The following is a 22,611-nucleotide window of genomic DNA, read 5'->3' on the forward strand; positions in this document are numbered from 1 at the left end:
TTGAGTGAGTGGTTGGAGGAAGATGCGATGCACTCAAACTAATGCAAAAGTGAAAGGGTAAACAAAACAAAAAAAGATTTTCACTTGGATTTCGATGCGTATAAAACTAAAACATGACTAGCCACATCCCTTTATAAACCCAGAGCTGAAAGAAATATTATGTAAAACGGCCCAGCAGCTACCGGCTGGTCTGGGGTCTCTCTTGAGTCAGGGCCAGGCCCTGTAAAAACAGGAAACACTTAAAATGTGTGGCTAAATGACCATCAGGGTAAAGAAAGACATGGGACAAACATAACCACCCTCTTCCAAGAGTAAACATTCAGCCCTTATCTCTAACAGGTCTTCCTCAGGGGAACGAGAGGGGCGGGAACAGTTGTCCTCTGAGTAGTGTTAAAAAAAATCTGAGTAGTGTTCCAAAATCAACTAATGAAACATTTTCACAATATTATTCGGGTTTGATCTGATGCAATAATTCAAATTTGGGATTTTCAACAAATTGATTGTTTCATCTGTCTATGAAACTAGCACCATGATAGTCTCCCAACCTAAACCCCAGAGTACAGACAATGTGTAACTGTGTATGGTGTGTCAGCCCACAGGCAGGTTAAACATGTAATGTACCATCTCCTATACAATAGGCCAGTCAACCCTGTGAAAAGCATTAACTCTGCCCCCTAAATCGTTACACAATGGTGTCTGTTCATAGCCTGGCAGTAGGATAGCATACTGATAGAGAAAGTACTCCCTTTTGGCCACATTACATGCAAAATATAGACTAGATTTGCCATGAATTACCCTAACAGTATTTTTTTAAAGGTTATTATTGTAATGTTTTCCTCCGAACAGCCCTATCCCTGATGAATCCGGTTACAGTATGGTGTACAGGGGGACTACTTTATGTAAGGACTGTGAACCGCTCCCCCTCGACGTGTCTGTCAAAACCCAACATCATTACTCTCTCTGAGACATAAGTGACTTCTCAAAAAAGAACGGTTGTTGTCAAACCAGATAGTATCACTTTAAATGGGGCGGCAGGTAGCTTAGTGGTTAAGAGTGTTGTGCCAGTAACCAAAAGGTCGCTGGTTCTTATCCCCGAGCCGACTAGGTGAAAAATCTGTCGATGTGCCCTTGAGCAAGGCACTTAACCCTAATTGCTCCTGTAAGTCGCTCTGGATAAGAGCATCTGCTAAATGACTAAAAAAAAAAATATATAAAATACTAATCCCCAAGGCAAATATCAAAATGAGTTTTGAATGGAACAGATATACACAATTGCATCATAACTGATCAAAATCATTTTTCTAACAAGCATGGAGAGTTAAAAGAAAATATACATTAATTCGGTGAAAATACATGTTCACAGCAAATGTTATTCCAAAATCTGTCCTAGACTAGAGTCCATTTCCTGTTCACTGACGCCCCATGTCTCCATAGAATAAATAAACCCAGACCGCAAAGGTGTAATTCCTTCAGCTACACTCAACGGATTTCTTTAGCTTTAGCCACTTTATATTAGGAAGAAGGAAATGTCTACATCAGAAGACTTCCACATCCCCTCAAGCAGTGACCTGAGTATCAGGCTAAAACAAACGTTTGATCCTCTTAACAATGTTGCCATAATAACAATTACACTTAAAGCTGAACATGCTAATTGATTTCCAAAAGACTGAGTCCTGCCTGTCAACAAAACCTTTTAGCGCATAACTTATTTAGCCACAGGTCATGCAAGCACCTGGGTCCTAACTGTCCCACTCCCATTACAGTACAGCAGGCAACTGGGCCAACATCATAAACAGACTGTAAATTGAGCTCATTGGGTCACACCAGCTTACCGTTCCCTGGTGATAGCAGGGCTCTTTACTGGATAGCAGAGATTAAATAATGTATAGGAGGGCTTTCTGCAGAACAGAAACAAACTACATAAGAGCTATGGAGAATTGCAGATGCAGCATTTCTGGAAACTGCTTCAATTGCACTTTTGTTGTCGTGTCCCACTCAACAAAGAGGAGGCCATCTTGCAAAGCTCTATCCCGGATGCAATTTCCTGAGGGCAAAAGTACACTTAGACCATAATCTGCAGCCCAAATCTTATAAATAGATTTGACCTGGGAGAGGGGGTTCATGGAGATTGTGAGGGGGCAAATCTAGGTAGAAAAGGCACCAATACCCAGTAAGCCATGTGATTTTGAGTGTATGTTAAGCTCAACATAAAGCAGTCCATGGAAAGTGTGTTCCTTCAACTGTAAATACTGTGAAACAAGGCATGTACTTTCTACACAATAGTAAAGTATATGGGGTGTTCTGTTCTGGATTGCCATCCGAATACACTTTTCCATATGTAGACTTGTTCTCATTCCAATGCTCACAGTTGTGTGACTGAGCCAGCTTCTGGTATTCTCTCTATACTGTACCGTGCCAACTATTCAAGGATCACTTCTCCACACAATAAGAGCAATGTACTGTAAGGTATACCTGCTGCCTCTGGTATTCTCACTTTTGTGCACTGTACTACCATACCAGGTCTGGTCTGAAGGACTTCCACTACGACCTGCTGGTGAAATCATCAGCCTAGATTTATACTGAGACCAGTTAGTGACTTTTACAGTTGCTGTCTGTCTGCACTCTCTTTTTCTGCTCTGGACCCCCAAGGACAACCAAAACCCCAGAGCCATGATTTAGTGTTTGCCTTATGGAGAACGTTTTACACTGGAGCAAAAACTTGCGGTTTGTTTTTCAGGATCAGCAAAGAAAACTGTACAAAACAATGATCTGAGGAACAGTTGATGACCCGAGTTCTGACACCAATTCCAATGTGTCCCTATGGGTATTGTCTGTCTACCACCACACAGATGCATGTTTGTGTAGAAAGGGTGGCAAGTATCTACAGCCTTACGATAAACAATGAAAATGTTAACTTCAAGCACTTCCTAATACAAAGCATATGCACAATGTCCCCAAACAATGCATCCTTTCTACTAAATAACAGCTGAAACTGCTTAAGCAATCTCAAATAGACTCGAGTAGTATACATGACTTTGAAACTCCAACCAAAATAAGGGATTGGAGACCACAGAGAAATCAGAGTTAAACAAAGAACATATGGTAGGTTTCAGACAGACTTCCACTCTCAGACGCAGCAGCAGCCTCATATTTTTTTCATACAAAATGGTACATTTTCCCATGTACAGTATCACCTCATGGTATTAACCTCTTAAGGATAGGACCCTTTTTTTTCAATTTTCGCCTAAAATGACATACCCAAATCTAACTGCCTATAGCTCAGGACCTGAAGCAAGGATATGCATATTCTTGATACCATTTGAAAGGAAACACTTTGAAGTTTGTGGAAATGTGAAATTATTGTAGGAGAATATAACACATTAGATCTGGTAAAAGATAATACAAACAAAAAAAACATGCGGTTTCTATATATATATATATTTTTTTACATCATCTTCGAAATGCAAGAGAAAGGCCACAATATAATATTGCAGTTTAGGCGCAATTTAGATTTTGGCCAATAGATGGCAGTAGTGTGTGTGCAAAGTTTCAGATTGATCCAGTGAAGCATTGCAATACTGGACTATTTTGTATCAAGTCTGCCCAAATGTGCCGAATTGGTCAATTTATACATTTTCAAGTACATAACTTTAGAGAACATACAAAAATGATATGGTAATACAACATTTAAGTTTACACACTCCCATGAATGTCATACAGTGAGGGAAAAAAGTATTTGATCCTCTGCTGATTTTATACGTTTGTCCACTGACAAAGAAATGATCAGTCTATAACTTTAATGGTAGGTTTATTTGAACAGTGAGAGACAGAATAACAACAAAAACGCATGTCAAAAATGTTATAAATTGATTTGCATTTTAATGAGGGAAATAAGTATTTGACCCCCTCTCAATCAGAAATATTTCTGGCTCCCGGGTGTCTTTTATACAGGTAACGAGCTGAGATTAGGAGCACACTCTTAAAGGGAGTGCTCCTAATCTCAGCTTGTTACCTGTATAAAAGACACCTGTCCACAGAAGCAATCAATCAATCAGATTCCAAACTCTCCACCATGGCCAAGACCAAAGAGCTCTCCAAGGATGTCAGGGACCAGATTGTAGACCTACACAAAGCTGGAATGGGCTACAAGACCATCGCCAAACAGTTTGGTGAGAAGGTGGCAACAGTTGGTGTGGAAGTTCGCAAATGGAAGAAACACAAAATAACTGTCAATCTCCCTCGGCCTGGGGCTCCATGAAAGATCTCACCTCGTGGAGTTGCAATGATCATGAGAATGGTGAGGAATCAGCCCAGAACTACACGGGAGGATCTTGTCAATGATCTCAATGCAGCTGGGACCATAGTCACCAAGAAAACAATTGGTAACACACTACGCCGTGAAGGACTGAAATCCTGCAGCGCCCGCAAGGTCCCCCTGCTCAAGAAAGCACATATACATGCCCGTCTGAAGTTTGCCAATGAACATCTGAATGATTCAGAGGAGAACTGGGTGAAAGTGTTGTGGTCAGATGAGACCAAAATGGAGCTCTTTGGCATCAACTCAACTCGCCGTGTTTGGAGGAGGAGGAATGCTGCCTATGACCCCAAGAACACCATCCCCACCGTCAAACATGGAGGTGGAAACATTATGCTTTGGGGGTGTTTTTCTGCTAAGGGGACAGGACAACTTCACTGCATCAAAGGGACGATGGACGGAGCCATGTACCGTCAAATCTTGGGTGAGAACCTCCTTCCCTCAGCCAGGGCATTGAAAATGGGTCTTGGATGGGTATTCCAGCATGACAATGACCCAAAACACACGCCCAAGGCAACAAAGGAGTGGCTCAAGAAGAAGCACATTAAGGTCCTGTAGTGGCGTAGCCAGTCTCCAGACCTTAATCCCATAGAAAATCTGTGGAGGGAGGTGAACGTTCGAGTTGCCAAACGTCAGCCTCGAAACTTTAATGACTTGGAGAAGATCTGCAAAGAGTGGGACAAAATCCTTCCTGAGATGTGTGCAAACCTGGTGGCCAACTACAAGAAATGTCTGACCTCTGTGATTACCAACAAGGGTTTTGCCACCAAGTACTAAGTCATGTTTTGCAGAGGGGTCAAATACTTATTTCCCTCATTAAAATGCAAATCATTTCATAACATTTTTGACATGCGTTTTTCTGGATTTTTTGGTTGTTATTCTGTCTCTCACTGTTCAAATAAACCTACCATTAAAATTATAGACTGATCATGTCTTTGTCAGTGGGCAAACGTACAAAATCAGCAGGGGATCAAATACTTTTTTCCCTCACTGTACATGATGAATCATTAGCTATACACTAACTTTCACACATGTAGGTGGCCGGGCGGGGTGGGTGTGGAGCCAGAGACAGCAGGGGTTCAAAGTGTACAACCCAGTTCCTACATTTGAATATAAAAATTGATTTTATCAAACAAAACTATGCTACATTTTATCTCTGGGACCCTTAGGATGACAAATCAGAGCAAATTTACTGAATGTAAGTACATTATTTACCTTCAAAGGTGAATGTATCAAACCAATTGTTGTTGTGCACTCTCCTCAAACAATAGCATGGTATTTTTTCACTGTAATAGCACTGTAAATTGTACAGTGCAGTTAGATTAACTTCCTGCCCATATAAGACATGTCTTTGTCCTGGAAAGTTTGCTGTTACTTACAACAGTCATGCTAATCACATTAGCGTATGTTAGCTCAACCGTCCCGTATACCGGACACCGATCCCGTAGAGGTTAAACCTCTAAACTTGTGTTGAATGCACACCCCCACATTTAGTCAAATTAACTTTATAGCCTATTTAGACTAGCAATTGTAGCTAGGAATCCATTGAGTGTAAACATCATGCAAAAATACTCTACTGTATATTGCCATGGCATCAACTACTGCTATATAAACAGAGGGAAGAAATTATAATTTCCACATTTCCTTTTGCCTCAAGTCCCTCCGTTCATCCTCTGGCTTCCGCATCTCAACAGCGCTGACTCTGATCTTGGCTAAATTACTTTCACTGTTTTTCATCTTGTAAAGGTGATGAGTAGCCAAGGCAGGGGTACAGAGAAGGGACTGTTGTTGGAAAGCATATGTATCCTGCTATGGGTCTGAGAGTAAGAACATCATGTTTTTCTGAACCATTGCAGTTGGTGGAGTAAGCACAAAGTTTATTGTGCAGGAGTTTCCTTTCAGTTGTGTCCCCAAGCCGAGGCCTAAATGTCGCTTTTGAAGCATACAGTAAAAATAAGCCCAGTACTAACACAAATAGCCTTTCCTGTTCAATAAATAAACAACATTCGACTTGGATGCCTGAATGCCTGTTCCGAAATTGGGGTTGTGGAAAAAACAGCTCTCCCTCACAGAAACACATTCATACATGGTTACCATAAGGCATGTGTACATTATTTATTTTCTCTTCTCACTCTATGCATTATGGAGGAGCAACTACCAAAATACCAGCTAAATCAGATGGACCAGAGGAGGAATGTTATGTGAACAACAAATGAACACAAGGTTGCCATATTGTGACAAATAGCAGTATGACCTTGTCAGTGATCTCACGACAAGCTTTTCACCTCGACTCCTTCAGTTCACATGCTATGCATGCAGTAATGCAATCTGTGCTAAATCCAATAACTCTGTGCTCCAAGTTCACTTTAAAGTGAGGCCTTCATTTACTTCTCTGCTCTCCCCTACTTAAGTTTCTCTCTCTCCCTCTGCTCTAGTGCCATTCCCTTTATCAGTGATCAGTGGACTGTACCATTACCTCATTCCTGGCGATAATGTAACTGACGCCAGCCCGAGCCCAGGAACATTTGATTTATTACCACTTTTTTTTTCCATTATCGTGTTCAAACACAGACAGAATTAGCACCACGCTCTAAACATCTCAACCATCCAGAGAGCCATTCTATACCATGCTCCGGGTCAGAGTCAGCTCAACCTATAATTACTGTCAAGCCTTCTGTGATTGACAATGTTTCCCTACTTTCTCTCTGCATCTGTAAACAACTGATAAAGAAACCACATGGTCCTAGTTTTAATAAACTCCATGTCAGTGTTTGGGCTGTCTCTGGGACCCCCCTCAGACAAGCCTCTAGGATCTATCCCCTCACATCCCACCAGGTAGCCCAGATTAAAGCCCTCCTACACCGGTTTACTGTCACTGTCCCCCATTAAGAGGCCTTTCAGTGAGATGACAGCGATAAGAGACAGTGTGTGTGTAGTCTGCTCTGTACTGAGATCATTCAGACAGCTGTGTTTGGTGAGTCGAGGATGCATAATCCAGCACACGCATGAATTAGACACAGTCTGGAGGCTAGAGGGGATTGGAGGGGGCGGTGTATTGAGACAAGCCTTTGTTAATCCCTCTGGGCAGCCAGGGCAGGGTAATACATCAACTCTACTGCAGGAGTATGGTAGTAGGCTAGAGAGTCTGTCTGGGAGGGAGAAGGGTAATGCAGGGACACAGAGTATGTTGACATGACGACAAGATGAGCATGGTCACACATGGTTGTAATAGCTCCCAGTGTTGTTTACAATGTCTCTTCTCATGACCGGCCAGACGGTGGTATTTTCAATACATATACCACAATACTCATAATAAATGAATGAAACGACCTTGAGTACACTCCCAAGATCTATATTTCTCCTATATTTCAAATGAGGAATATTGTGAAATGTGTAGGTGTGTGTGTGTAAAACTGTTCATGGTAACTCGGCCAGACCAGAAGGTAGCTACTGTAAACCACAGAGACCTTGGGAATAGGGATCTACAAAGACTCTACTAGCATAGTACTTCAGAGGCTTGAACTCCTCCCTGTCCCGCTGCGCCCAGCCAGTCTCATTCCCTTTGCTGCGCCGCTGGCAGTTTCTATGATTGGTCACCTGCAGTTTGGCCAGGTCTCAAGCTCTCTCCTGATTGGATCTGTGGTCTAGATACTGCAGCTGTGGATTTCTGATTGGTGACTGGGAGGGCTCAGACTGGATATAACCTGGTTTCTGGGAATGTGCTTGGCAATTAGCCACAGAGACTTACTGAGACAGAAAAACAGGGCTCTCAATTTTGTTGCTATCGCCAAAATGGGCTTAGACTAAAACGCTAACAATATTCACAGACACACACCAAGAAAAACTTTCATCAGCACTTCTCCTTTACTATGACCTTGTATAGCTAGACACTGTAAGACACCTGCTGCTGATAGTTTATAATGGCTGCTTTTTTTTTTTTTTTACCAGTGAGCCTTCTTTTTAGACATGGCTCACTTGACATAACATTTTCCTTCATGCAACGTTAAATCTGTTTAATACCAAGCTGGGAAAGCACATTTACGCCACCTGGCCCTGTCAATACAGGCCTGCTAGATGATCCAGTTCCAATTTGGGTTTTGAAGGTGCTTGCATTCCGTAAAACAGCTTCAGGTCAACGGAACAGTGTCTAACCTGTATGAGCCAATTACAGTTGCAGCAACAGAGGCTAAACTGTAACAGAGAGTTGCATACATACTAGATGACTGGACTCGGTGAAGGTGTCAGGTAAGGACAGGTCTATAGGGTATTACTGTCTAGTCTGTCTACTGTTGGCAAACACAAAAATATGCACTTGGGCCATAAGAAACAGGGGGTAGGGGAGGTGCAGAGGGAAGGATAGCTGAGACTAGGATGTATGAACTATAATGACATTGCTGGAAGGGCAAGACTTTTCACAAATAATCACTGTAGACAACTCCACTCCATTCCTGATCATTCTCAGCTGAGTTCCCTGTTGTAAGAGTGATTGATTTGAATGCCTATTGCAAATAGATCATTGTAGATTAAGAGTATCCCGAGAGACACATTTAGCATTGATTTGACAGTTAACATTGTGGTAGTCCTTGGATAAAACAGCCATTACATTAAAATAACTATTTGGCAAAAGGCTGACATCATAAAACGATTTATACTGGCATTCTAGATCTCCTTGTTTTGTAAAAGAATGAATGTCTAGCTCTGGAATGAATTCCACCGCAATCTCAGGCTGACACACAGCCCTAAAATAGAATCAGGAGGATATTTACTTTCTATTGCCCTTGATTAGCTTGGTATGGCTGAGGGAAGAATGAATGTGGTCTGTGGAGCTAGATGATCCACAGTAATCCCACTACTCTGACATATGAGGAGGGTTTTCTCAGATTGTATGAGAGGAAAAGTCAATCCTCATAATGGCACTGGTATTGACTTAGGCTGTCCATCTATACGCCACATGGAAAATGTATGGGCCAATAGCTCAACTTGAGAACCTCTCATGAGCCTCTTCTTACAACTAGTAGTGGCATGTTAAATTCATAAAATGGGATCAATTGTATGCAAAACCAGAATTCAACAAAAATATATTATAAACGTTAATAAGTCTATGGCTGGTTCTGATTGTTTTCTTTTCCTGAGTGAGCAGTTTTGAACGTTTGTTTTGAATGTATTCAGTCCAAGACTCTACCATGACCACCAATGAATGATATGTTTCTTGGGAGGATGAGAGTAGAGAATCAGGTCACAGTTTAGGTCATTTTCTATCTACTTACACTAAGGCAACCAGTGGAAAGAGTGAACTGTAGCCAATCTAGAGGCCAGAAGATGAATTTTTAATCGCAGAAATGTGTGAGAAGTGGTTATGTGGGTGTGAAGTAGATGGTTACAGAGACACAGACGGACAGACGGACTGTTCCTAAGCAACCTAATGTGAAAAACACCCACGGGTTGAAACTCCCACTGTTAAAATACATTTGTCAGCAATAAGCAATGGTTATGTTTTCCCACAACAGCGTCAGATCCACGACTCCATTATCCGTGGCATTAATATTTGCATATAGCCTCACCACTAATAGAGGTATAATAATATAATAAGCCATTTAGCAGACGCTTTTATCCAAAGCGACTTACAGTCATGTGTGCATACATTTTTACGTATAGGTGGTCCCGGGGATCGAACCCACTACCCTGGTGTTACAAGCGCCATGCTCTACCAATTGAGCTACAGAGGACCACGTATCTAGGTTTATAATCTCCCATCAGATTTGCATAATGCAAGAACATATACCTTCCATGTATGTCATATGATATAAGGTGCACTACTAGTGCTAAACACAGAGTACCTTTCCCACAGATAATCCCACCCAGAAATTGTTTTTGGGCCTCTTGGCAACTCTTAGTATTCCAGTGACACAGGAGGAATCTTCAACTTCTACATATTTCAGTGAAGGTATTCTGCCTCTAAATCCTCTGCCTGTCAATAACATAGGAACGGTTCTGAAATGTAAATTGATTTATGAAAACCCAAACTTGAGTGTTCTCCTCCCTGACTTTTGGACTTCTCCCCAGCTTCCTGATTAGGTACGTACTCATCCGAGATGACGGAGGTACCCAATTTTAAAGTGTCTAACTCGCCCCCCCTTCATGCCAACACTCTTCCTCTCTGGCACTGAAGCTGTCTGATACAGGTCACCGTGACGACCGATGAGTCATACTCAGTGGAAGCTACTCACTTCCTGTAGGATCTTTAGAACACTCCCAGCCTGGAAAAGTCACACCCAAATGATTCAGTCACAACTATGGAGAAACGACCTATGGAGGCTGTTATTGAAATAGCTTTACGGCTGACGGCTTCATTGCTATGACAGTCAAAGAGCCATACGGATGAATGGATGAATGAATTAAAACATTCTGTCAGGCAATAACATACCACCACCACCCAACCCCACTGACAAGTAATGCATGTTCTTACGTCGGTCTTCCTAAACTTTGCTTTAAGGCTCTTCATGTTAAGCCTGGTCCATACAGTTTCCCACTTGTCCAGGAGAGCCTCTGAAACAAAGAAAATGCATAGTTACATATCTTACACTTTTAATAAGCCTAACTGCTGAAAAAACGAATTCTAAATAGTATTTAAAGTGCAACAGGGCGAGGCATTTATAAAATGTGAAAATGTAACACTTTTCTCTCATTTGAGAGTTAGCCCTTATTATTATTATTATGTAACAGTAGAATATTAACAATTTGCAATAGAAACGTGTCTTGCACTCTGGTCATTATTCGAAAGGCGCCATAGCCTATCCAGCACTAATGAATGAAAACAAACTCATGGGACTGAAGTTCTAGGCTGCTACAAAGTATTCAGCGCGCGCTCGAGTCCCGGCACGTTGGAAGTGATTTTGAGGTGGCTACAGTAACCTGTAGCAATAGATTGCTGAATATAATGGCTACATTAGTGCACAATGTTCAACGGCAAGGTTTTTAATTTTTTTATCCGATACATTTGTATCACTCAACCAAGCTTGCTCGTTGGCGAAAGACACGAACAGCTAGCGAGCTAACAATTCAGTCTAGCATCAACTTTGTAAATATGAACACTGGACACTTACCCTATAAAAGTTGGACTCACAGAGGAATAGCCTGCTCTTGATAGTCTACAAAACCTGTTCAATGCAGAGTTGACTAAATTGTCAGTCGGTAAAAATCTATTCAAATAGCATCGACACATAGAAAAGGAGTGGCTAATGTGAACAAATAGACCACCAAGATAGGCTATGCTGGCTAGGTTTAGGCTGAATACATTAAAAGTTGGGCTATTCAAGTCCCTGTCGCTTGCTCGGGAGCTCTCTGATTGTTCCACGGGTTGAAAGGGTGACGTCATTCTTCCCTCGTGACCAAACTCTTCTGCATATTCCCATTCATGAATAAACATTTTATACAATAAATGTGCAATTTAATTATAGTCTTGCGTTTATTGCAACCTTTGACAGCAATTACAGAAGTAAAAACTGTTTACAACACCGACATCGGCGATCAGCACTGTAGACAGCAAAAGCATCTACACAAAATCACACTACATTTCTGCGGATTCAATTTCTGCACTCTTTGAAGGCTGCGCCCCGCGGTGGAGCGCAAAAAATAGCACCACTCCTGTCTGTATAAACTACAAATAGACTTGTATAGTTGGGCGGGCAGTCAGTGTTGTGCAGTTCTGTATATTTTTCTGATTTCGCCACCAATGCAAATCTTTTGTTTATTTTTTAAAACTTCTATCTGTCTGCTTTGATGCTCTGTCTATCCCATGTGAACAACTGTGATATGACAAGGCTCTTGTCCTCAGCAGCATGGTTTACTACAATCGCAAACATTTAGAAACCATACTTCAATGCAATTTAGCCTCACCAGATATGTTGGCTATTTTATGGTAGACATGAATCATCCATTAATCCATGTTACAAAGACATTTGGCTGGATTAATGAAACAACAAAAGCTGCCTCAAGCAGTGGTAGCCTACATCTGTTCAAATACTAATCCATGTTGCCATAGGCTTTCACCAGCCTGGTTATGTTGTAGATTTACAGTAGGCCTATGTCAACAGAAAGGTTAATACTGTGTTGGAACAAAATCTTGCACTTCCTATGGGTCCCCACGACCAGGACTGAAGAACAACCTATCCCAGTCCCTACCTAACCCCAATTTTGCTTCATCATGTGGGAAATTGAGCCAACTCTACCCTGGAGATGACCGGAGGAGTATCACTGCATGAGTCTCAATAATGATGTAACAGCAGTGAAATATCCTCCACTGAGGGTTTTGTGGCGAGACTGTAGGGATTCATGAGGGGCATGAGCAAAAAAGGGATTGATGTGTGTAGATCTACTCCTTTTTTCCTATTTTTTAACTAAAACTGTTAACAGAGATGAGCAATTACCGCACCAAAACCTTCCTTCTATGCACCTTTTTCTTGTCAGGTCTGGCATTCCTCACTTAAAATCATCCATAAAAATCACTCATTAATTTCAACTAATACTCAGCCTAAGATTGCATCAATGTTGCGCTCTACAGGCGCTACAGTTGTGTGATGTTACACTTTGTGAGGCACTTTCTTAAATATATTTGTCCAGTAGATGGTAGTAATGCTCTGTAATTTCCTCTCTACTCTCGTTCATCCTCACTATAGTGCTGAGGTGAGGTCCTGTAGGGGCCTGTGAGTTGTAAAGTGCAAGATGCTCTGCTCTGGAGATATACAACCATTGTGACCATAGGAGGAGGATCTGGCTATTAGATGGCCACTCTCTGGCCTCCCTTGGCTCAGAGATGAGATTGCTTGGCTCAGTCGTAGTGGGCTGAAGTTGAACCCACCATTAGGCTTCTACTCTCTGATTGAATCAACTGTCAGATATCTTATGTGTTTCTTGCACTTACATTGATTGAAGCGTTTTTCCAGAACCCTTTTCAGCGAGCATAACTTTGACACATGACACATCCACAGAAAACGATCTCCTGGCAGCACAGCAGTGAGCTCTAAAAAGGGTATTGACAGATATTGAATTTCCTATATTTTTATCTTGATATTTTTCCCAATTTCCCCAAATCTTTTGGGCATAAGATTGGTACTGAAAGTCCTGCTGCAATCCTCCTGCAAAGATACTTCTGTGCCCATGAGTCTCTCCTCTCATTAATATTGTAGTCCTCTTTGTCCATCCTTAGTCTGAGGTCGGTGTCATAGTATCTGAAAATCAAGAACGTCTCTATATTAGTTTTATAAATAATGGTAGCCAATGAGAAGTGTTATTGTTGAAAAAATGTTGTCCCTCAAGCTATCCGCTTGAACTCAATAGGGTGGCTTTGCTTGTATTTTAGATTTTATAAAGTGACATTACTGCATTTACATTTTAGTCATTTAGCAGACGCTCTTATCCAGAGCGACTTACAGTTAGTGAGTGCATACATTTTTTTCTTCTCATACTGGCCCCCCGTGAGAATCGAACCCACAACCCTGGCGTTGCAAGCGCCATGCTCTACCAACTGAGCTACACAGGGCCCAAATGAAAGAGATTTAGCAGACAACACAAAAGTGAATAGTTGTTATTGTGCTTGTCTTTGTTGTGGTCTATGCTGTGCTGTCTTCTTTGCAGTTCACTCTTGCCCTGTGACTCTTTACATATTTGCATAATGTCAATGTGTGCTGTGCTGAGCTTACCAAAGCATTTACATGGTTTCAACAGAGGGCATCCAAAGCTTAATGTTTAGCTCAGCTTGAGAATGCATTGAAAAGCCCCACACAATTTTTCATTGAAACATGCATCCTCTAGAACAGTGGCAATTTTAGCATGTAAATCCTGGTGGGGAAAACGAAACAAACATTTTGGGGATGCATGCCAGCAAAGCCACTACACAACACAACACAACGCTAAACAATACATGAATTGCACTGTAACAGTGACAAACTGTGCCCGCAAACTGTTAGGGCCTACATAAAGCTGTCCCAACAGCAGTCCCAACAGCAGTCCCAACACCTTACCACTGCTACACCTGGCTATCAGCGGTGCCTTGTCTGGCAGCGAAACAGTTCATTCAGCCTCATTTACTGCCTTTAAAAAAACAATAGCTGATATGGCTGACTTGCTTAAACAAATGTGGCTTCTACTGACAATTGAGATGTACAAACTATGGCATAATGGGACGACAAGCGGAAAAGAGGCAATCCGTAATTTCGATTAAGACATTAATGAGCGAGCTAGGACGGACATAGTCAATATAACTATTTGTTCAGCACTTTTGAAATGTACAGCGACAGAATTCAGAACATGGGCCGTTCTTACAGTGTTCTCCCTGTACACCAAGTCAGAACCGTAGGATAAATAAAGGGGGCATATAAGTAGACAATAAAAACTCTTACAATATTCGATGATTACATTTCTTTAAAACAGGTTATAGGCTACATGTGCACCACCAAGTCAAAACAGTAGGCGAAATTAAGAGGGGAAAATAGACCAAATTATTAGGGTGAGGCACATGGGCTACTAACAGCTTACTACACAACATACACTTAGTATTGCTTTCTTAGCTACAGTATACATATCTCCCTGGCATATTACATAATTTATGCAGCAGCATACAAGACATTTTTGGACTCACCTTGTTGTGCTGTGCTCACTTGAACAGGAAGGTGGCGCGGCAGTCCTTCGTGGGCAAATTCTGTCATCGAACTTTGTCATCAAAGTCTGGCATTCTCTGGATTTACGGTGCTTTTGAGACAACTGAGAACTAGGAAAAAAACAAGGTCGATCATGATGACGTCATTGATCTTCTAGAAAGAGGCCTGAGACCCTGACTTACAATTCCGAGTTGGATGACCGTTCAAAGCGTATTTTCCCAGTCGGAGCTCATTTTCTTCCCAGAGTCCCAAGTTATCTTGAACTCACTGAAATCAGATTTCCCAGTTCCGAGTTAACAGTTGTTTTGAGCGCGGCAGAAATCATGCTGGGTTGACATCATGGCCAATGTTGAATGTTTACCATTTTAAGCTTGGAAAAGAGACCCTTAAACCCAGAATTGGGACCACACATCCACTCCACTGAATAGCAGGCTATTGATTGCTTTGCAATGCTTGCAGTTAGCCACTGATTCCTTCCAAACCACTCATTGTTGATTTTGCCATTTCCAACTTGTTGTGTAATGTTTATGTCCAATGGCCGATGAGCACCGATACATTTTATCTATAATTTCTCTTCATTATTTCTCTTCATATGACAAGGATTAAAAAGGATTTACCAGTAGATTGTTGACTTGATTCATGATGATGACTGCTAGCTAAGATTTTTAAAGTATGATGTTGACATGATCAGTCCAATCAAAGCTACTGTAGATATAACGTGATCTGACGTCATTTTATATTATGGCCAATGACCTTAAGCCTTCTTGGATGGGCACTTTAAATATAACTCTATGACAGCACCCAAGGGGCTTGAATTTTCAAGCTCTACCCTTAGATTTGGCAGTGACATAGTGTCCCCATGAGTGACAGAACACTGAGCTGATCACGGCACAACTAGAGAACATTACCAACCCCTATGCTTCGTATTTTCCACTGGCTGCCCCACCACCACAGAAAGCACTGAGCTAGGCTGAAACACCTGCATTTTGGAGCTGCCTTATTCAAGAAAGCAAAAAAGAGACCATGTTCGTATGCAGCATTATTAACTCAATTATTATTTTTATTTGTTTACATTGTTTGCAAACTGATATGTGACACGTTTAAATGCCAAAATAACATGCAAAACAGGCAACCCCCCTTTCTTGAGTAAGGCAGTGAGCCCCACATTTCAAAACCTGCCCTGAATGGCGGGTCACCACTACTGTAGAAAGAAAAAGAAAACAGTCAGGAAAAAGTTAACACCACTATAGTTGCAGTTACTCTTTATTTTAAACAGAAAGGCAAACGGGTGATGACATAAATGCATGTATTGTATGAGCCTTAGGGACCTAGGAGCTGGACTGGATTTGATTCTAGTTCAAACAATCTATGGTCTGACCCATTCCATCCTTACAGGATGCCAACATTGGCGGGGTTTGATTGATGTTTGATGATCTTGTTGATCCAATCCAGGTGTCTTTTGGAGAACCGGGTGTACACTCCAGGCTTCTTGGGGTTGCCACAGCCCATTCCTCCAGACACCAAGCCTACAAAGGCTTTGTTACACTCCAACGGACCACCAGAATCCCCCTGGAAAAGGTCAACAAACATTTGACCTTTCATGCACTGATAAGCTAATACGTGTCTAGGTTAACATGTTAGTTGGACCAAGTAACTAGAGCTCATGGTATGTGACTGGTTCAAAGGGTAATGCAAATAAATACCATGAAAAAATACCCACACAGTATGTTGCAACAAAATGGTAATCAATGTAGTTAGATCTATCAGTTCCCCCACAAACTGTACCTTGCAAGCATCTGCCTGTCTTTTGTTGTTGCTAGCACAGAGCATGTCCTGGGTGATCACAGGGTTTCTGTTGTAGAAGCAATCACAGAGCTTCCTGTCCAGTATGTCCACCTCTGCCCCCTGCAGTGTGTCTGATGGCATGCTACCTGTAGCACTTACCACCCCCCATCCTGTCACATGGCAATGTGTGCCAGCCTGGAGGTCTTTGCCAGACTTTGAAACCTCTTTCACTTTCACTGTCTTGCTGTTTGTCTTGACTTTCGTCTTCAGCTGTAAGAACAAAAAGCCCCCTACTGTTAAGCATCAGGTAATTAGCTTGTGATGATGACATGCAGACTTGGTGTATCTTGCGCTGCATGATGCAAGCGTCCTCATGGCATCTTCAATAAACAAATACATCTGGGACAACAACCAACTATATCATTATTGATTCCATTTTACCTACTAATGAGGCACAGCGCCCCAGAGTGCATGCTTCTGCTGTGATTAATTCACCTTGATTAACATGATGTCATCTGCCTTGGTTCTGTCACTGTAGGTGCCAGGCATATAGTACTCCTCAATGGCTACCTGCTGTGTGTTTTTGTTTTTGCTGCTTGTCAGAGAGTGAGCTCCAAGGAGGGCTGTCACGGATTTCTTAGACTCACCAAAGACACTGCAATTCAAGAACACGGTTTTCTTGTTCACATTACATAATTTCCTCTGAACGGCCATTTCCAAATACTTTAACCACATGCAAATTAGGTAAAAGCAAAAAAGCACTTATTTTCAAAGTATGGTGTATGTACATATCTGTATGTCCTTATCTATGGTTTTAAATGTCTGTTTGTACATAATGTTTTCATGTTTATATGTTCACATGCCGGGGACTGCAGATGTAAATTAGCGGTCAGCTAAATCTGCTGCAACGCATTACTTCTCATACTCTGAGATGAGTTTTGTTGTACATTGTTCCTGCCAAATAAACGTTATAAAAAAAAATATATATATGGTGTCCTTGCCTGAACTCAGTAATTGAGATATTAACATGGTGTTAAATCCAAGTAATCAGCCAATTAACCTACCCCTTACAGTGAGCTGCCGTCAGAACCCACTGGTCTCGGATCAGAGTGCCCCCACAGATGTGATTGTTATCAACCTGAAGGGACACCATCCACGGCCTGGAGTGAGGCTTGACCTCATGTCCCCCCACGATTGTAACCTCAGAGCAAGCTGAGAGAAGAAGACATCAACATCACGTGTCACAATAGATACAGCACAGCGCTTTAGAGTAGCACAACGTGACACAGCCAGGCACAGGTTGAAAGATGGACATAGAAGATAACTACCCTTACCTGCTAATTTCCAAACAGAGGCAATCAAGAGGGTGGTTTGCAGCAGTGGTCCCCCAAAATGCATGATTCTGCTGAATCTCTCCATCTCAACTGTGGTCAGGTAGAGCAGCCCACTGAGTCCATGGAAGGCACCTTTTATGTGTGTTCAGTAGGAGGGGTAAGGGGGCTGAGATGAGATATGGCTCTGCTTTTGCTGTGGGGTTTCTCTTGTGGTGTTTACAAACACATCTGCTGTTCACAACACCTGCAGACAATGCCTTGGTTTTGACACCTTTGCTGTTTCCCCTCTCTGACTTTTACACTGCTTGCAAAATGTGTGAACTTGAGCTGGAGAAATGTGTCATGTGTTTTAGCATTATATAATTAAGAACAGAGTAAACATAGTAGTAATAGTGTACAAGATAAGTGGATAAAGGTTTGATTTATGGAGGAACTTCTGAGACAACTTCTGAGATAAGTTCAAGACCTGCTCCAAATGAGTGCTACCCCACCGGGCACAGACGTCAGTTCAAGGTCTAGTTTTGATTTACATTTGGTTGAGTTATCAACTAACGTGAATTCTACGTGAAATCAACAAAAAATGTCACCCTGTCATTAGATTTAGGTTAGAAGTTGGGTGAAAAAAGTCAAATTCCTTTACGTCAATTCAAATCCAATCAGTTTTTTTTTCAAATCCTTTTTTCAAATCCAATCAGTTTTCCACGTTGATTGAACATCATCACATTGCATAAGCGCTGCTTAGTCAGTCACTGCAGAGCACGCTTCCTGTCAACACTGTTCACTCACACCTTTTTTTGTCTTCACCCCTTGAGATCACACCCTTGAGATAGATTTTTTTCCATAATGTGACAATGCAGACAGTATGAGTTTGAAGATTTGATTTACTCTCTGAGATGTTTTTCTACACAAATCTCTAATGTGTTGAATGATGTTAAATATATTGTCTTGCTTTATACATTGTCATTCTTGAAATGGCAGCGCTGTGTAAGTTTAAAGTCACAACTGTGCCAACTTTTACACTGGCAAATGAGCCACTTTTAAAAGCTTTTGACACTGACAATCAAACTTTAGACCAATGACTGAGTTATTACCTTTCTATCAGTTCAGAGACAGGGGTCCTCTGATTAATGCAATTTTTGACATGCTGAGGGGGATCTCAAACCACTCAGACTCAGCGGTTGTCTGCTGGGAATTAATGGGTTTTATGCAGAAAATCATGGCCATGTCACAGACTAACCCCAGGCTACAACCCCCAGTTTCCTTTAAAAAGTGTTACCTCTCAAGTCTATTATTGAGAGCTTAAACAAAAAGCTGAGCACCATGTTTTCTCTAGATAGAAAATGTCAGAATCACAGAAGTCAATCCCATTGAACAGATAGTTCTCTTATTTTTCTCCAAATAGGCACAGACATTCAAATCACACCAAGTTAAAAGTGTTGAAGTGTGTTGAACTGCTGAAAAGTTGCATCAGGAAAAAAAAACTCTGTCACCCACTTGCCCTCTATGACAGAGTTTGGTAGGCTGCTACCTTTACGTACCATGACATGTTGTTTTCTTGCTGTGCAACAGTAGATCACCTTTCATCTTATTTCAGAACGATTTGAAGGAGAGTTTACCTGAGATAAGTGTCTTGCTTAATCTATTATTCATTTTTCTCTGTTTAAGGCCTACCTCATATCTGTAGATTATACACATATTTAATCTTTATACTGTCTGTGGTGAGTTTTTCATCTTCAAGCAATTGTAATGTTGTTTTCCCATTAGTTCCATCAAAGACAAACAAACAATCAATCAATAACTTAACTTCATATAACACCATGGCCAGAATGTTCTTTATGCTGTGTCAGAGATGTACAACACACCTCCCAATCCGCTTCCTTGGGCACTCAAAGTTGACATCTACATTGACGGGGACAAGGCAAAGCAACTACAGTTCAGAATGTCTTCGTTCTACTTTAACCACAGATGCTCCAGGTGTATAATCAATGGTTGGTGATGAAACAACACTAGAGGGAGTGTACTGCAGACAACCTTTTGTCACGATACTCTAAAGCAGAACCCAGAAGCAGACCAGGACAAGGTGAGTAGAACGAAGGTGAGTATTTATTTACAGACTCAAATGTGGAAGCAGAATAATCCAGGAGACGGAGCGTCCAGCGGATGTGAGTTGGTGGGAGTGAATAGGCAGATCCAATGGTGTCATAGAAGCCACTGACGACCAGGCAGGCGTGGGGTGAATGTTCCGGGAGAATGACTGTAGACCGAGTAAACAGAGGTGAGTACACGGCAAGCAAAAAGTACAGAACAACAAAACTAACTCTAGTAAACTTGAGGCTGATACACTGACACAACATACTGTTCAAGGCTAACGATCCGGCAGGGAATGGATGTCAGGTCAGAGCTTATGAAGTGGAGAGGTGATGATCAGGACCAGGTGTGCAGATAGCTGATGAGATGCAGGTAATCGAGAGATCTCCCGCCTAGCCTCGTCGCCCAGCAACCAGACAGGGTGCGTTCAGGAACCTCAGGAAACAGGCAACAGACTCAGGAAGCGGGATTCATGACAGTACCCCCCCTCCGACGAACGCCACCGGGCGGACTACCCGGAGCGCCAGGATGGAGGCGGTAGAAGTCACGAAGGAGGTCAGCATCAAGGATCTGACGCCGAAGAATCCAACTCCTCTCCTCAGGACCATACCCCTCCCAGTCCACGAGATACTGGAAACCCCGACATCTGGAATCCATGATGCGGCGCACCATGTAGACAGGACCACCTCCGATCATCCGAGGAGGAGGAGGAGGCGGAGGGGGCAGCAGAGGACTGAGGAGAACAGGCTTGAGGCAGGAGACATGAAAGGTGGGATGGACTCTGAGCGTTCTAGGCAACTTGAGTCGAACCACAACAGGATTAAATCACTCTCTCCACCACAAACGGACCAATGAACTTCGGTGACAGTTTCTTCGACTCAGTCCGCAGAGGAAGATCCCGTGTAGCCAACCAGACCTTATCTCCGATGGCATAAGCGGGGGCTGGAATACGGCGACGATTCGCCTGGAGCTGATACCGGTCAGAAACTCTAAGGAGGGCCTTTCTGGCCCGATGCCAGGTCCGGTGGCAACGACGAATGTGGGCCTGGACAGAGGGAACCGAGAGATCCTTCTCCTGAGAAGGAAACAAGGGAGGTTGGTAGCCGTACAGGCACTGGAAGGGAGACATCCCAGTGGCAGATGTAGGGAGAGTATTGTGGGCATACTCGACCCATGGCAACTGAGAGACCCAAGAGGTGGGGTTGGAGGAGACAAGGCAGCGCAGCGTGGATTCCATCTTCTGGTTGGCTCTCTCCGCCTGACCATTAGATTGGGGGTGAAATCCAGATGTGAGACTGACTGTAGCTCCAATGGCCAAACAGAAGGATTTCCAGACAGTAGAGGTAAACTGAGGACCACAGTCAGAAACTATGTCACTGGGCAACCCGTGGACCCTGAAAACCTCCCTAACCAGGATCTCGGACATCTCAGAGGCAGAGGGAAGCTTGGAGATGGGCACAAAGTGGGCGAACTTGCTGAATCTGTCCACAATAGTCAGAATGACCGTGTTCCCCTCAGAAGAGGGCAACCCAGTGACAAAGTCCAGGGCCAGATGCGACCATGGTCGCCGGGGAATAGGTAGGTGGTGAAGAAGTCCAGAGCTGGGCCGATTAACACTTTTATTCTGCGCACAAACTGGACAGGCAGCAACAAACCTCCGGGTATCTTCTCCCATGGCAGGCCACCAAAATCGTCTGTGTAGTAACGCCATAGTCCGAGCCACGCCAGGGTGACAAGCCATCTTGCTGGCGTGGGACCATTGGAGGACAGCAGAACGGACAGACTCTGGCACAAACAACCGACCGGGTGGACAGTTACCGGGACCGGCTGTGTCCGAAGGGCCGTCATAACCTCCTCCTCAATCCTCCACGTAACTGCTCCCACGACAAAGTTCCGGGGAAGAATCGTCTCAGTCTTGGCCCCACTCTCCTCCATCTTGGAGAACATCCGGGACAAGGTGGCCGCCTTGCCGTTCTTAGACCCAGATCTGAACGTCAGGGAAAAATTAAAGCGTCCAAAAAACAAAGCCCACCTGGCCTGACGGAAGTTGAGACATCTAGCCGATTGCAGGTAATCAAGATTATTGTGGTCAGTCCAGACAATAAACGGTTGCTCCGCCCCCTCCAACCAGTGGCGCCACTCCTCTAAGGCAAGTTTCACTGCGAGAAGCTCCCGATTACCCACATCGTAGTTCCTCTCCGCAGACGAAAGACGACGAGAGTAGAAGGCGCAGGGATGGAATTTACCGTCAGTGGAGCGTCGCTGGGACAGGATGGCGCCAACCCCCACATCAGACGCATCCACTTCAACGACAAACTGACGGGCAGTGTCAGGTTGAGAGAGAATCGGGGTGTTGGTGAATCGACTCTTCAAATCCAGAAATGCTCGGTCTGCCTCAGGACTCCAACAGAAGGTTCTGGTACTAGAAGTCAGG

General features: G+C 42.9%; 2 protein-coding genes across 3 annotated transcripts in view; both read right to left on the bottom strand.

Annotated features, from left to right (window-relative positions):
- Positions 1 to 11,669, bottom strand: part of rai14 (retinoic acid induced 14) — a 48,796-nt gene extending 37,127 nt beyond the window's left edge. The window contains exons 1-2 of one of the 2 annotated variants that reach the window (XM_084159487.1): positions 11,419 to 11,669; positions 10,782 to 10,861 (exon numbers count right to left, since the gene is read on the bottom strand). In XM_084159487.1, the coding sequence (XP_084015613.1) occupies positions 10,782 to 10,817 (36 nt within the window). In that variant the 5' untranslated portion in view covers positions 10,818 to 10,861; positions 11,419 to 11,669. The remainder of the gene's footprint in view (positions 1 to 10,781; positions 10,862 to 11,418) is intronic. The other variant, XM_084159488.1, reaches the window with a different exon arrangement.
- Positions 11,670 to 16,004: 4,335 nt separating this feature from the next.
- Positions 16,005 to 18,233, bottom strand: LOC311127256 (granzyme K-like). Its single transcript, XM_084159056.1, has 5 exons — positions 18,090 to 18,233; positions 17,820 to 17,967; positions 17,251 to 17,410; positions 16,756 to 17,025; positions 16,005 to 16,539 (listed from the first exon to the last, which is right to left on the bottom strand). Exons 1-5 carry the CDS (start codon positions 18,172 to 18,174, stop codon positions 16,360 to 16,362), a joined length of 843 nt encoding a protein of 280 aa, XP_084015182.1. The 5' UTR covers positions 18,175 to 18,233; the 3' UTR covers positions 16,005 to 16,359.
- Between the last annotated feature and the right edge of the window lie 4,378 nt (positions 18,234 to 22,611).

Source organism: Coregonus lavaretus, assembly GCF_964263955.1.
Source record: "Coregonus lavaretus genome assembly, chromosome: 4".
NCBI lineage: Eukaryota > Metazoa > Chordata > Actinopteri > Salmoniformes > Salmonidae > Coregonus > Coregonus lavaretus.

Bases quoted from the DNA above. Each gene is read 5' to 3' on its own strand.
- LOC311127256 (XM_084159056.1), bottom strand. From the start codon at position 18,174: ATGGAGAGATTCAGCAGAATCATGCATTTTGGGGGACCACTGCTGCAA. The intron at 17,968-18,089 runs GTAAGGGTAGTT...TTCTTCTCTCAG, and splicing joins CTCTGTTTGGAAATTAGCAG to CTTGCTCTGAGGTTACAATC. The intron at 17,411-17,819 runs GTAGGTTAATTG...CTTGAATTGCAG, and splicing joins ACGGCAGCTCACTGTAAGGG to TGTCTTTGGTGAGTCTAAGA.